The following is a 12,796-nucleotide window of genomic DNA, read 5'->3' as shown; positions in this document are numbered from 1 at the left end:
ATTCAACAAAGCACACGCCAAATTTTGAAGCTGAAACACCAGCAAAAAATTCTCTCTTTTCACAAGCAGGTATGGAAAGCCCTTGTTTATGCTCTGGAAATTCTGCCATCTTACCTAGGGCAAGACGAGGGGGCCTCTGGGCAAAGCTGCACCTGTTTCGTTGCTAGCTTTGTGATCTGCTCTCCAAAGGACTCGAAAAGGAGCCTTTGCTTGCAATACAAAGTGGGGAAGGGCGCACTCTACCTCTCCTCCACCTTCCCAGGGGTCAGTGCCACATCATGTCTCTCCTAACAACACAGGCTTCCTACACATTGTAGTTTGTGAAGTGTGGTTTCTCCCTCATGGCCTGCTGTTTTGGCAAAGTTTTCATTTTACTGGAATTTATGATTGAATTTAATTTAGCTGCAAAGACTTTCTTTAAAAAGGTTTTGGTTGGCCGGGCGCGCTGGCTCACACCTGTAATCTGAGCACTTTGGGAGGCCAAGGCAGGCAGATCACCTAAGGTCAGGAGTTTGGGATTACCCTGGCCAATGTGGTGAAACCCCGTCTCTACTAAAAATACAAAAGTTAGCTGGATATGGTAGCGGGCACCTATAATCCCAGCTACCCGGGAAGTTGAGGCCGGAGAATCACGTGAACCCGGGAGGTGGAGGTTGCAGTGAGCTGAGATCACGCCACTGCACTCCAGCCTGCCCTCTAGAAAGAGCGAGACTTCGTCTCAAAAAAAAAAAAAAAAATTAAAAAAAAAATCACAAAATCAGCTGGGCATGGTGGCACACACCTATAGTCCCCACTACTCAGGAGGCCGAGACAGGAGACCAAGGCTGAGCCCTGGACACTGAAGCTGAGCCCAGGAGATCGAGGTTGCAGTGAGCTATGATGGCACCACTGCACTCTAGCCTGCATGACAGAGCAAGACCCTGTCTCAAAAAATAAAATAAACATGCAACTTTTGTCCTGCTGACTATGCAGCCAGACAGAAACCAAAGGCTCGTACCTCTTCTAAGGGATACTTCCACTCAACAAGGACTCTTCTGCATTACCTTTAATTGATGCAAATAAAACAAAGACTATAAAACCACAGACAAATTTTAGGAGGGTTTTCTGCCTGTCTTTACAATTGTATGCTACAGCTACTTAAATACATTTGTTTTAAAAAATCACTCACAGGTGTGGTGGCTCATGCCTGTGAGCACTTTGGGAGGCCAAGGTGGGTGAATCACCTGAGATCACAAGTTTGAGACTAGCCTGGCCAACATGGTAAAACCCCCGCTCTACTAAAAATACAAAAATTAGCCAGGCGTGGTGGTGCATGCCTGTAGTCTCAGCTACTCAGGAGAATCACTTGAACCTGAAAGGCAGAAGCTGCAGTGAGCAGAAATCGCACCACTGCATTCCAGCCTGGTCAACAGAGCACACCTCTGTCTCAAAAAAAAAAAAAATCACTTTGTAAATATTATTACTTATCCCAAATGAAGCAGAACATGCACAATTTCAAAAACGGCCCTAAGAGTACAGAACATCACAACTAAGTTTTAATCATGTGCAGAGAAGGCCATGGACCATGGGGAGAGGGCCAGGTGCATCTCAGCTCACACTCTGGGGTAGGTGATTAGTACCAGGGCTAAGGGAGCATCCAGTTTGGCTCTGGGTTCATTAACGTGCGGAGGTTGGAGTAGCAGCTGCTGACACCAACACCTGGCACTGTGCGAAGCTGGGGGACAGAAATATTGAGTCATCTGGCCAAAACAAAGGACAAACCAGCACCAGAGACTGCAGCCAATCCAGGCTCATGCTGCATCTTTGCCCAGGCTCTGTCCTGGGCATGTGAAAGAGCCCTGCTTTGGTCCTGATGGAGCACAGCCTTCTGGCCAGGAGACACGCCCCCGCCGTGTGGGTGCAGGCCTCTCACCGTCGCAGGCAGTCTGTGAGCGTGGTGGTTCCTGACACGTGGCTTTCCCCGTTTACCACGTTGCCCTCGCTCCCTGGGCTCAGGGGCCAGAATGGGGTGGAAGAGCCGGGGAGATCCAAGCTGATGTCCCAGAAAGGGTCGATGGTGGTGGAGACTCCACTGGAAGCAGAGGGAAAACAATGGCTGTGAGGACTGACACGCACCCAGCTCCAGAGGCAGCCCGGGGTGGAGGCCGTTCCCACATCCCTTCCCCGCTGTGCCCTTTGTCACAGTGACACTCAGGTGGGATGGGGCAGGAGCGAGAGCAGCAGTGCTCACACCCAACGTGTCCTGGCTCCCAAGGTGGCCCTGGGGAGGTGCGTGTGTGAACTCGGAAGGTGAGGGGTGCTCCTCAAGCAAGGACTTCCCAGTCTGGAGACCATCACAGTCACTGAGGGACTTGGGAGGAGGATAAACTCATGGGCCCTGTCAGAGGTTCTGAATCCACACGTCTATCTCAGCTGCATCTAGAACTTGGGGCCTGTGACCCTAGGCGACACTGGAGACCCCTGCACACTTCACAGAGCGTGCCCAGGCCAGGCCCGACAGCCTGCACTGAACATTCAATGCTGCATTTCACAAGGCCAGTTCTTTGTTAGAAATTTATTTAACAATATAAAAAACGAAAACTTGCAGACTGGGAAATTTACTCTGCAAATTTCTGGGAAATTTATACAATTCTATATTGTATAAATATAAAAATATTTATACAGGATTTAAATCTTGAGACAATCTCCTACTAATGGAATTCAGTAGTTAAGGGACAGCGAGGAGGTCCAAATTGCGCAGAGCAAACTCGGTTTCTAATGCTCAGAGACAAGGCCCCTAACGGTCTACGCTCCTTACAGAAAACGGCCCCCGTGACACACACGGCACTGGCCTTTCCCGATATTTGCTGGTCTTATGTAGTTTAGAAGTGACAATCCATTTCGGGTTCTGAAATAATTTCAGTGGATCATGTCCAGGGTTTTTAAACTTCAACTAGAGTAAAGAACAGAGCCAGGCACAGTGGCCCGCGCCTGTAGTCCCAGCTGCTTGGGAGGCTAAGGAGGGAGGATCGCTTGAGCCCATGGGTTCAAGGCCAGCCTGGGCAACATACACAAGACCTCATGTCTTAAAAAAAAAAAAAAAAAACCAGTAGCATGCGCTGAGGTTGGGTGAGAGCGTCCCTCTGACCTAACAAAAGCAGTGGATTCTCCCTGCATGCAATACTTGAAGCTCTAAGCAGAGACCACACCTGAGAACAATTAGGGCCACTACATCAGAAAATGGAACCAGAAACCATAAAATAATGAAACACTTCGAAGCACGTATAAAAACAATCCACCATGCATGATCCACGCCTTCTTGAAGAGGGCTCTTTCACTTGGTCCCTGGTCAAGGACTGTAAGATGAGAAATGGTGGGGGAAGCTTCTAAGAACACACTGCTGGCTGTGGACAACAGCCAAGACCTCAACACGAAGGGCTCGCATCCTGAGGGGACACCTGCCCTACGACCTTCCCAAGAGGAAGCACCCCCACCCCACAACCTTTGCTCTCAAGGCGTCTATTAATCATTTCTCTCGTAGCCTCCTTAAAGACCTCTCAGAGCACACACAGCTCTGGAGACCGGGAGCTCTAGAGACTGGGAGGATGTCAGTACAGCCCCAGAGGGTTTGACATTGCCGAGCACGCAGCCTCTCACTTACTGGCAGACTTGGCAGGTGACGTCTGACTGCAGCCCGCCCGTGAAGATTTGGTCTATGATGCAGTTGCAGTGGTTGGGGTTGTTGGCCTTCTTCCCATTGTCATCACCTGGAGACAGACCACGGCTCTGGGATTAGTGTCTCCCAAATATGGGGAGTCTCTAAGGGAAGAGCAGTTCACCCTGCAGAGGCCTGGGGGAGCCAGGGCCAATGCTTTAAAAGGCCATGTGAGGACACTCCTCATTTTAGCAGAGGGTCTCCACGTTATTTTAATATGACGAGAAATCACAGCACTTGGATTTTCAATGCTCCTTTTTCTCAATCCCTAACAAAAGCCCCACAGCTTCAGTCTTGCCAAGAAAACCCACCTAATGCCCAGTGACTGAGCAGGATAATCGATTCCCATTATCATATAAAGAATGACTGAATCAATATTGTTCCAGTGAAAGACAGCTGAACATATGGTGAGCCAGGTACACCCGGGGAAGCCCCAGCAACCTCCCTCCCTGAGTAGGTATCATGGTGCCCCGAATTCAGGAAGTGACACCGCAGGACAAAGGCTGTCCTCATCAGCTGGAGCCCCCAGGGGACAGCGTGTCTTCCAGTCAGCTGCATCTGGAAGCGCCACTCCCACCCTCTCTATTCAATACACGCTTCATTCATATCCATGTGTGCAGATCTGTGAAGAAGAAACTTAAGTAGCAGAACTTAATTCGTATGTGGAATACATATTCTACATAACTTCACTGGACAGTGGGGACAGGGCACGAGGCCACCTGTATATACATCACAGTTCAAAGATGGTGAATCATGACAGAGGAATACAGAAGGGCCACTGAGTCTTCTGAGAGCAGAAGGTTTAAGATTAGAGAGAAAAATGCTTCCCAGAGGGATCTCAAATTCATGGGACAAAATTCAGAGGACAAGAATATCCATACAGGAAGACGTGAAGAATGATGAACAGAATGCCCAGGTGCGGTGGCTCACACCTGTAATCCCTGCACTTTGGGAGCCAAGGCGGGTGGATCACGAGGTTAGGAGATCGAGATCATCCTGGCTAACACAGTGAAACCCAGTCTCTACTAAAAATACAAAGAATTAGCCAGGCGTGGTGGCAGGTTCCTGTAGTCCCAGCTACTCAGGAGGCTGAGGCAGAAGAATCACTTGAACACAGCAGGCGGAGGTTGCAGTGAGCTGAGATTGCACCACTGCACTCCAGCCTGGCGACAGAGCGAGACTCTGACTCAAAAAGAAAACAAAACAAAAAAAAGATGAACAGAAAGATGCTGTGAAGGCCACAAGGACAAACAACTGCACGTAACCAAGGGCACGTGGCCAGGCCACCTCGCTGAACAGTTCTGGCAACCAGGTTTCTAAACAGAAGAACCTTTCATTTCTTTTCAGACATTTCCAAGGGAATTCTGTCAGAAGCACGTCAGAGGTTTTGTCACATTTTTGTCATGTGAACATTTTAACAGCAATGCATTTTTGAACAAGTGATTTTCAGAACATCTTTCTGCTGCTTACAGAAGGGTCTTCGTTATTCTCACTAGGTGCTTGGGATAACAGCGTAGTTGACTTCCACAGTGGCTCTTTCCTCTCTTATAAATCATACTAGGACATGAAATTCTACCTAAGCTAAGTAACTTTCATTTGATTTCTAGGTAAGAATTAAAAGGATCACGCAGTTTTTCAGAGGAAAAAAAGTAAGTACCAAAAGAAAACAGAACCCAAAGTCACATTTCACCAAAACCAGCCATTTTAGCTCAACTGTGGGTTGTTTCTGGGCTGTGATCTCAGAACCCATAGGTTGTGCGTAAGCGCCTAGGGCCCGGGTGCACAGCCTTGAGACAGATGAGAAGCGATGGGAAGGCCAGCCCACCAGGCTGTTCAACTCGGTGAACCGTCAGAACAGGACTCTGTTCTCTAAAAGACTCCACGTTAAAATTAACTGGTAGGATATCAGCTACAACTAGCTGTGCCAGCCCAGAGGCCACAGGAAACTCACAAGCAGCCAGGTGCCCTGTGACCTGTGCACATGGGTTCTCAGAGCGTGGCATCTGAACCAGCGGCATCAGCATCGGCTGGGAACTGATTAAGAGTGAAGAAGCCCCTGGCCCCCACAGACCTGCTGAATCAGAAACGCCAGCACGGCCTTTAGGAAGACCTGCAAGTGACCAGCCCACACTCATCTGAGAATCACCCTTCAGTGTCTCTGCCTGTATGGATAGACTTCAGCTGCAGGTCCCTCACACTGGGATCTCCACCATGAGGGGTGGGGAGGAGCCAATCTTGGTTCAAGTCATTCATTCCCAGCCTCCCGCCTCCAGTGCTAAGAGTTGCCCCCGCCAACTACCAACACCACACATCTCTGAGAAATCCTGAGGGTACCACCCTGGGGCCAGGCTGTGGGACTGTGTTGGGGGAGATGGCCCAGGTCCAGTAAGACCCCAAGAGAAGCTTTGCTCATCCTGTGTCCCAGCTATTTCAGAGCAACCATCAGTCGTTTTGGAGAGTCCCCAACGGAAAGGAGACAGTTGGGTGATTAAGTTGTGTTTGGAGGATGTCCAGGAGCCTCAGGCCTGATAACCCACAGGGTGCCAGAAATGCCAGGGCACGCAGGGGCCTCAAAGCACAGGCCCAAGAGAGCTCCAAGAGCTTGCTGTTCAATGTGATCGGTCACTGAGGACCTGCCATACTGCTGGAACTACTTCCTCGCCTCTTAAAAATAAACTAGGAGGAGCCTCTCTGAGGTCATCAGTTATGGTGACCTCAGAAACAAATGACGACAAGGGCTACAAAACAATGGAATGTGTCGCCTGTGCCCCTTTTTGCATGAGTGCACACACTCGCTTTGCTTCCTTCCCCTTCAAGGAAACATCCTGCCGTGGTGGAGGGTGCAGAGCCCAGGGCCCACCTTTGCAGTGTCGGTGGAGCACGTCCAGGGCCGCGATGAGGAACTCGTGGGCGTCCTGCTGCTCGTAGCCTGCCAGGTGCCTCGCGTGGGTCCACACCAGGTGCAGCAACTTATATGGGATGTGAGGGGACCGGTGTCCAGAGTAAAACTGCCAGAGGGTGGGGAAGGAAACCTCGTCAGGAATAAATGTAGACTCTGAACACAGAGTACAGACAATCAAAACCTTTATCAGATGCCTACCATTGGCTGTGGCTCATTTGACACAAATGGTTAAATTTTACTTTTCTACTTTTTGCAAAGTCTTATTTTTATCTGGGCTCACTGGACTTTTCGAGTCCTCATATGAATTTTTACCTTTCCACCGTCTAGTTTTCCACATATAAGCCTAAAAAATGAATTATGACTTGCTACTATGAGATCACATGCAAATAAAAGTGACTCGATTTGCCCAATACTAGTTTCCTCAAAGCACTAGCCAAACCACTCAGGCCCATGGACACCAGCACCTCTGCAAAGGGAAGCACATCACTGTGATTATGCAGAATTCACCAGCCTCAGCCCCAGGACTCTCTGCCTCTGAGGCTAATGGCAATTAGCTGAGGGCTTGCCAGCCAGTCCTCTCCAACAGCTCAACTCTGGACCCAGACCCAGCAGCACACCTTCCATCCCACGGCTTCCTCACCAGGTCAGAACCCACAGAGAGGTCTTGCCTGTACAAACACAGAATTCATGGCAGTTTTATTTCTCATCAAAAAAACCCAAAACCACAGACCACCCAAATGTGTCTGAACTGGGAAACAGACAACTAAACCATAGCCCATCTATATAATGGAACCCAACTCAGACATCGAAAGCACACATCATGGATGCACGCAAGACACAGGTGAATCCACCCAGTATTATGTTAAGTAGGGACAGCCAGATTCAGATAGGCTACTTCCTGCATGCATCCATCCGTATGATGCGCTGGTAAAGGACACTCAAGGGACCGAAGACAGATCGGCAGCTACCAGGGTCTGGGGACTGGGGATTGACTTCGGAGGGGACAGGAGGGAGTTTGGAGAGGTGACGGTTCTTCATCTTGAGTAGCAGCAGTTACCCAACTATGCATTCATCAAAACTCATCTATCTATAGGCTAGAAGGTGGATGAGACTGTAATTTACACCTTAACAAACCTCAGTCTAAAAACAATCTAACACAAGTGAGCTTATCACTAAAGTCAGTGATACGACCACCCACCAACTTCCCAGCTGCACCCTCCTTTCTCCTATTTGGGCCGTGCCCCCAGCAGTTATGGCATATTTCAGGTACTTTGAGGAAATGGGTTAGGCTCGACCAGAGGCTGGCAATCTGTTTTTGAAAGGCCCAGACAGTAAATAATTTCAGCTTTGCAGGTTGGATAGCCTCTGTCCAACTGCTCAACTCTGCGGCTGTCCCACAAAAGCGACCAATGACCAGACATACATGACTGAGCTGGCGTGGCTGCGTCTCTCGCAGAGGTTACGAACAGGAACAGGCCAGGGCTGTTGGCTGGCTCCTGTGCAAGGCACCTGAAGAACAGGCACCAGCCTGGTTATTAGTTGAGGTAACTGACATGCTTCAGCTCTGAGAAGCATGTCTAGGTCACGGACCCAGTGGGAATGAGGCGGCAGCCGTGATATGCCTTGCCCTGAACACTGCCATGCTCTGATGCCAGGGACAGACGTGGACAGGAACGCCACACGTGCAGCCCACAGGAACAGCCAACGTGCAGCGCATAGCTCATGAGGACAGAGGCTCTGACGGGGCATGCTTAGAGAGGCCTGGCAGTGGAGGAGACTCGCATACCAGGAGGACACAGGAGGGTGGCACATGCATGCCTTCCTGAGCCAGGAAGGTAGACCATGGAGGCAGAGGAAGGGGGAGAATCACCCGTCTTTAGAGACAAATGTCACCCACCAGGGAACTCTCTGCCACAAGCCTCTCAAAGGGCTCCTCCTTGTTCTGAGTCAGCAGTGTGTCCCCAAAAATCACGCCAGGTCTTCCCTTTTTGGAAAACTGTGTTTTCCACAATAGACATGTATATTAAACATTTACTACAAAAGGTTCTAAATGTATCTTCCTTTATCATAGTCCACCTTATTTAAATTTTTTTTTTTTTGAAGGTGAAAATAAAGTAACAGAAATGCTCCCCTGCAGAAGTCAATGGTGCTCACCTCCTGAAACAGTGAGGACATCTCACAGACCAGACAGGAGCTGGGGCTCTGCATCTCACAGCGGTGCCTGTCAGACAGGAAGAAGTCCCGCAGAAGTGGCGTGTGGGTCAGGGCCTGCACGATGCAGTTCATGAAGCACGTGTTCCCAAGGTTGATCAGCCCGCGCAGACCTGGACACAAATCACCAGAGAGCAAGAGTTACCTGTGTGCTGAACCACAAGTGTCACTGGATCCCAGCGGCTTCCTCTACCTCTGCATACTCAATTTTCTTTTATTCATTCATTCAAGAAGCCAGAAAGCGATGAGATATTGCATTTTGCTAGTTTTTATGCCACTTTTACATGAGCGGTATTGAAGAATGTCCATCACCATTGACCCCTCCCACTTCAGCCATTGTATGCTTTGACAGAATTACACAAATGTAGTTTCTACGACAACAGGCCAGGTCAGAGTGGAGCCTAATGAACAAACAAAACAGGTTTTTAAAAATGTTCTAGGGCCAGGTGCAGGGGCTCATGCTTGTAATCCCAGCACTCTGTGAAGCCAAGGCATGAGGATCACTGGAGCCCAGGAGTTCGAGACCAGCCTGGGCAACATGGTGAAATGTCTCTACGCAAAACACAAAAATTAACCAAGCATGGTGGTGTGCACCTGCAAGCCCAGCTACTTGGGAGGCTGAGGTGGAAGGATCACTTGGGCCCAGGAGACAGAGGTTGCAGTGAACTGCGCTCCAGCCTGGGCAACAGAGCAAGACTCTGTCTCAAAAAAGAAAAAAAAAAGGTTCTAAAGGGTATTCCCTCAATTTGTAGAAAATTCAGCGAACACTTACACTTACACACATCATTTCTCTCCCTGAAGATTACTGTGCCCAGCCTCACCCTGGCCAAAATCAACTTGAGTCCCTTTACCCACAGAGACGCTGAAGGCTGCGAGGGCAGGGCTGTTGCTACCCATCACTCTGTGCCCCAAGCCCACTGCAGGTCCCTGCAGAGAACAGGTGCTCAAGAGCTGGTCGCTGAGCACATTGATGAGTGACAGTTATGCAGGGCTTCAACAGAATCATGTGGACTTAAGAAACCCGCAATTCTGTATTTACTTTTAAACCCCGGAAAGAAACCTAGCTGAGAGCGACGACGCGCTCCACCCACCTATGGTGCAGTTCGAGGTGATCTTTCTCCTTTTTGGGTTGTGCTTCAGCAGTTCAAGCTCCCGTTTGGTTGGTTCCCAAGTTGAAAACTTCTCTCCAACACCTAAGCAGATGAAGGACAGTTCCAAGTGCTATTAGCTAGATTTTCACATCAAGTGTGTTTACACATAAAAGCTGTGGCGCTATGCTGTCTGTCAAGGTGCATTTCAGTGAGCAACATCCACAGCACCAGGGCTTCCTCAAACTCTACTGTGCTGAGAGGGGCTACACGCAACACTTAAAGGAGCTTCTCACAGAGGATATGAGCATGTGAGCTACATTTCCTCCAAGAAGAAAGGCAGCACCTCCAGTCAAAACTACCCCAATGCCAATGCCAAAAACAGTTGTTTTTCAAATGTCTTCAGAGATGGGAGCATCAGCACCAATGGGAACTTACATGAAGGATTCTCCCGCAAACAAGTGAAATTGAAGGAGAGAGCATGCACTTTTCAGCAAACTGAAATAGCATAAACACAGCGTCGAGTTACCAAACTAAAATAGATTCAACAGTTAAAAACGTGTGTGCCACAAAATATTCAGAGTGGTGGCAAATGCTAATTGGCATCATATTCCATTCAACGCACACCCTATGCACTCAGAAGTACTTGTTCCATGCCAACCAACATTTCTGAATACTTTAAAATACTTTAAAAGACACAGCATGTTGGATAGACAGAATTATAAAATGATTCTAGAAGAATTCCATTTTAATCCTGGACATACATTTCTTAGGCCCATGCTTTAAATGCTCTGCACAAAACAATACACCCACACTTAGTCAAAATGTTATTAAATTTCTGAGAGGGAAAAGAACAGGGAACACAAGTCAGAGATTGCTCTCCAGAGAAGACTTGTTAAACACAAATAATTCTGCTCACTGAAAGAGCCCCTGTTGCTATTCTTCCCTTCTCAAAACACTGGGGTGTTTTCAATGGAGAGTAATCAAGGCAAGAACGTAAAACAGGTGTCAGGTTCCTATGTTTCCTTTGCAAACAGTGATACAGTGATGGCTTTGCTACTAGAGAGATCAGATGCTCACCTGTCAGCTGGGGCAAACCACACCTGTCACTATGTCACTATCACTGTCAACCACTATAAGCATCTGTCAGAATCAAAAACCAAAAAAAAAAAAACAAACCTCAGGGAAGCCAAGAAGAAATAAATAATAAAGAAAATGACTAAATGACTGCATGTTTGCTCCTCTCACTCTGTGTAGCCAATAACCAGAGTGTGTGGCCACAGGGTGGCAACGGCAAGTGTGAAACCCACACTGGTGCGAGAGCCATGAGGGCTGCTCACAAGACGGCAAGGATCTGACTGTGCAGTGGGGCTGCTGGGAGACTCTCCTAGTTTCCATCTGGTGAGTCTAGTTTCCATCTGGTGGGTGCACACTGTTGACACGGATTTAACATCACCCAAACAGTCCAGAGTTTTAAAAGAGATTCTACCACAACTTGATCAGAAAATAGTCTGCTCTCCTGGGAGGAAGCAGGTATGTTTACATATAACATTACTGCAAAGAGATCGCCTGCTAGAATTCGGCAGAGCTGAGGGCAAACCACTCAGAGATGTCCAGATATGGAGTCACCTGTCCCCGAGAGGTGTGACCTCGCCACACTCGTTCAGCCCCACATCTGCAGGTGCGCCCTGGGAGATCTTAAGTACTGCTGGGGTTGTTCCCTTGACCCAGCTGCAGGCCCATGGGGGACCTGCAAGGGAACACCCTGGAAGTGGTCCCAAGCACACGGGCAGCTATGCATGCCTCGACACTAGCTACCTCCCCTGCCATGCAGAGCTTCAGCTGACTCCACTGTGAGTCTTAGGGGAAGGTGGTGGGGGGCCTCTTCCCACTTCCCACCTAGGTACTTCTCTTTCTCCTACTGGGTCTGTCCTTGACGGACATGAGGGAACTGCAGGATCAAGCAGGTAAACTGAGGCGGAACCAAACCTTGCATTTTCCAAGCCTTTCGCTGCTCCTCCTTGGCAATCATTTCCATGTCTTTGTCATAGATGTAGTCCTGGCACAGAAAACAGTAGATGCCTCCGTACATCAGATCAATGGCTGAGGAGAGAAAGGAGAGAGGAGAAACCAAGTTGAATTAAAAACCACAAGGGAAGGCTGCAGGGCAGAGTTAAACACAGTGAGGTTCTGTAGATACTGACTATTCACAGCATCTTCCTATGCACAAGCAGGGAAGCCAGTCCAGCGGGGTCTCCTATCCTGAGCAGGTGAGGGGCATGCACTGTGTTTGGCAGCTCATGCCTAGGGCTGAGGTGTCTAAACAACAAAGGCGACCCATACGTCTTTTCAAAGCAGCCAATACTCCAGGATCAGGACCTCTGCCACCTTCTCTGAATGCGTGGTATTTAAAAGTGGTACAACTGCATTGGATATTTTCAGTCCTGGCCACCTGACATGGAGTGACTAGGCTTCCCTCCATCTAGAATTCCTGACACCATCACCATAAAGAATGTGACAGCAACTTGCTGTGACTTTTGTGGTTGGTGGCATCTGCTACTCTTACCTTAAGGACTCATACCTCTTCTCATCGGATGACCTTGATTGACATCTTGACCCAGAGCTACCTGAAGGTGGGTCTTCTACCACAATTTCTCAACTGCATCTTCTATAAAATGGGACTAATAGGCCGGGAGCTGTGACTCACGCCTGTTACCCCAGCACTTGGGAAGCCGACGTGGGCAGATCATTTGAGGCCAGGAGTTCAAGACCAGCCTGGTCAACATGGTGAAACCCCATCTCTACTGAAGTACAAAAAATTAGCCAGGCATGGTGGCACACGCCTGTAACCCCAGCTATTCAGGGGGCTGAGGCATGAGAATAGCTGAAACCTGGGAAGGG

General features: G+C 48.9%; 1 protein-coding gene across 1 annotated transcript in view; it reads right to left on the bottom strand.

Annotated features, from left to right (window-relative positions):
* USP22 (ubiquitin specific peptidase 22) overlaps nucleotides 1-12,796 on the bottom strand; it is a 42,041-nt gene that overhangs the window by 9,801 nt on the left and 19,444 nt on the right. Inside the window, exons 3-8 of the mRNA XM_032178987.2 lie at nucleotides 11,885-11,998; nucleotides 9,899-10,000; nucleotides 8,751-8,920; nucleotides 6,555-6,702; nucleotides 3,641-3,746; nucleotides 1,913-2,071 (exon numbers count right to left, since the gene is read on the bottom strand). Coding sequence (XP_032034878.1) covers nucleotides 1,913-2,071; nucleotides 3,641-3,746; nucleotides 6,555-6,702; nucleotides 8,751-8,920; nucleotides 9,899-10,000; nucleotides 11,885-11,998 — 799 coding nt within the window. The remainder of the gene's footprint in view (nucleotides 1-1,912; nucleotides 2,072-3,640; nucleotides 3,747-6,554; nucleotides 6,703-8,750; nucleotides 8,921-9,898; nucleotides 10,001-11,884; nucleotides 11,999-12,796) is intronic.

The sequence above is a fragment of the Hylobates moloch genome, unplaced genomic scaffold, assembly GCF_009828535.3.
Source record: "Hylobates moloch isolate HMO894 unplaced genomic scaffold, HMol_V3 SCAFFOLD_15, whole genome shotgun sequence".
NCBI lineage: Eukaryota > Metazoa > Chordata > Mammalia > Primates > Hylobatidae > Hylobates > Hylobates moloch.
The sequence above is the reverse complement of the archived record's forward strand: the minus strand, read 5'-3'. Positions and strand labels throughout refer to the sequence as shown.